This window comes from Cynoglossus semilaevis, chromosome 17, assembly GCF_000523025.1.
Source record: "Cynoglossus semilaevis isolate Cse_v1.0 chromosome 17, Cse_v1.0, whole genome shotgun sequence".
Taxonomy (NCBI): domain Eukaryota; kingdom Metazoa; phylum Chordata; class Actinopteri; order Pleuronectiformes; family Cynoglossidae; genus Cynoglossus; species Cynoglossus semilaevis.
Genome location: NC_024323.1, coordinates 14,435,107 through 14,435,560, shown reverse-complemented (window position 1 = coordinate 14,435,560; position 454 = coordinate 14,435,107). Strand labels below are relative to the sequence as shown.

Here is a 454-nt window from a genome sequence, read left to right as displayed (position 1 = left end):
ATCCACCCTTACACACACACACTCACATATATCCACGCAAACGCCCCACCACTACAACAACCACCCCCTTCACGTGCACGGTGTGGGACTGGAGGCTGGAGCACTTTGTTTCACTATTGTAGCGAGTAGTGTGGAAAGAGAGAGAGAGAGAGAGAGAGAGAGAGAGAGAGAGAGAGAGAGAGAGAGAGAGAGAGAGAGAGGAGGGAGGGGGAGAACGACAGCAAAAGACAGAACAGAGGGAGAGAAAGAGTGAGGAAAAGAGGGAAGAGAAAAAGCTCGTTATGTCTCCCTTGTCCTCTGTTCAGTGAACTCGCGGCTGTTTCACGGATAATGTCCGAGGATGTCCATTTCTGGGACTTTGAGCAACTACTACGTGGACTCCATCATAAGTCACGACAACGATGAACTCTCCTCCCCATCTCGCTTCCCCAGCGTCCAGTATTCAGGCTCCGCC

The 454-nt window shown here is 51.5% G+C and overlaps 1 protein-coding gene across 1 annotated transcript in view; it reads left to right on the top strand.

Moving 5' to 3' along the window:
• The first annotated feature begins 188 nt into the window (after window positions 1-188).
• hoxb9a (homeobox B9a) overlaps window positions 189-454 on the top strand; it is a 10,766-nt gene continuing 10,500 nt past the window's right edge. The window contains exon 1 of the mRNA XM_025064731.1: window positions 189-453. Coding sequence (XP_024920499.1) covers window positions 341-453 — 113 coding nt within the window. The 5' untranslated portion in view covers window positions 189-340. The remainder of the gene's footprint in view (window position 454) is intronic.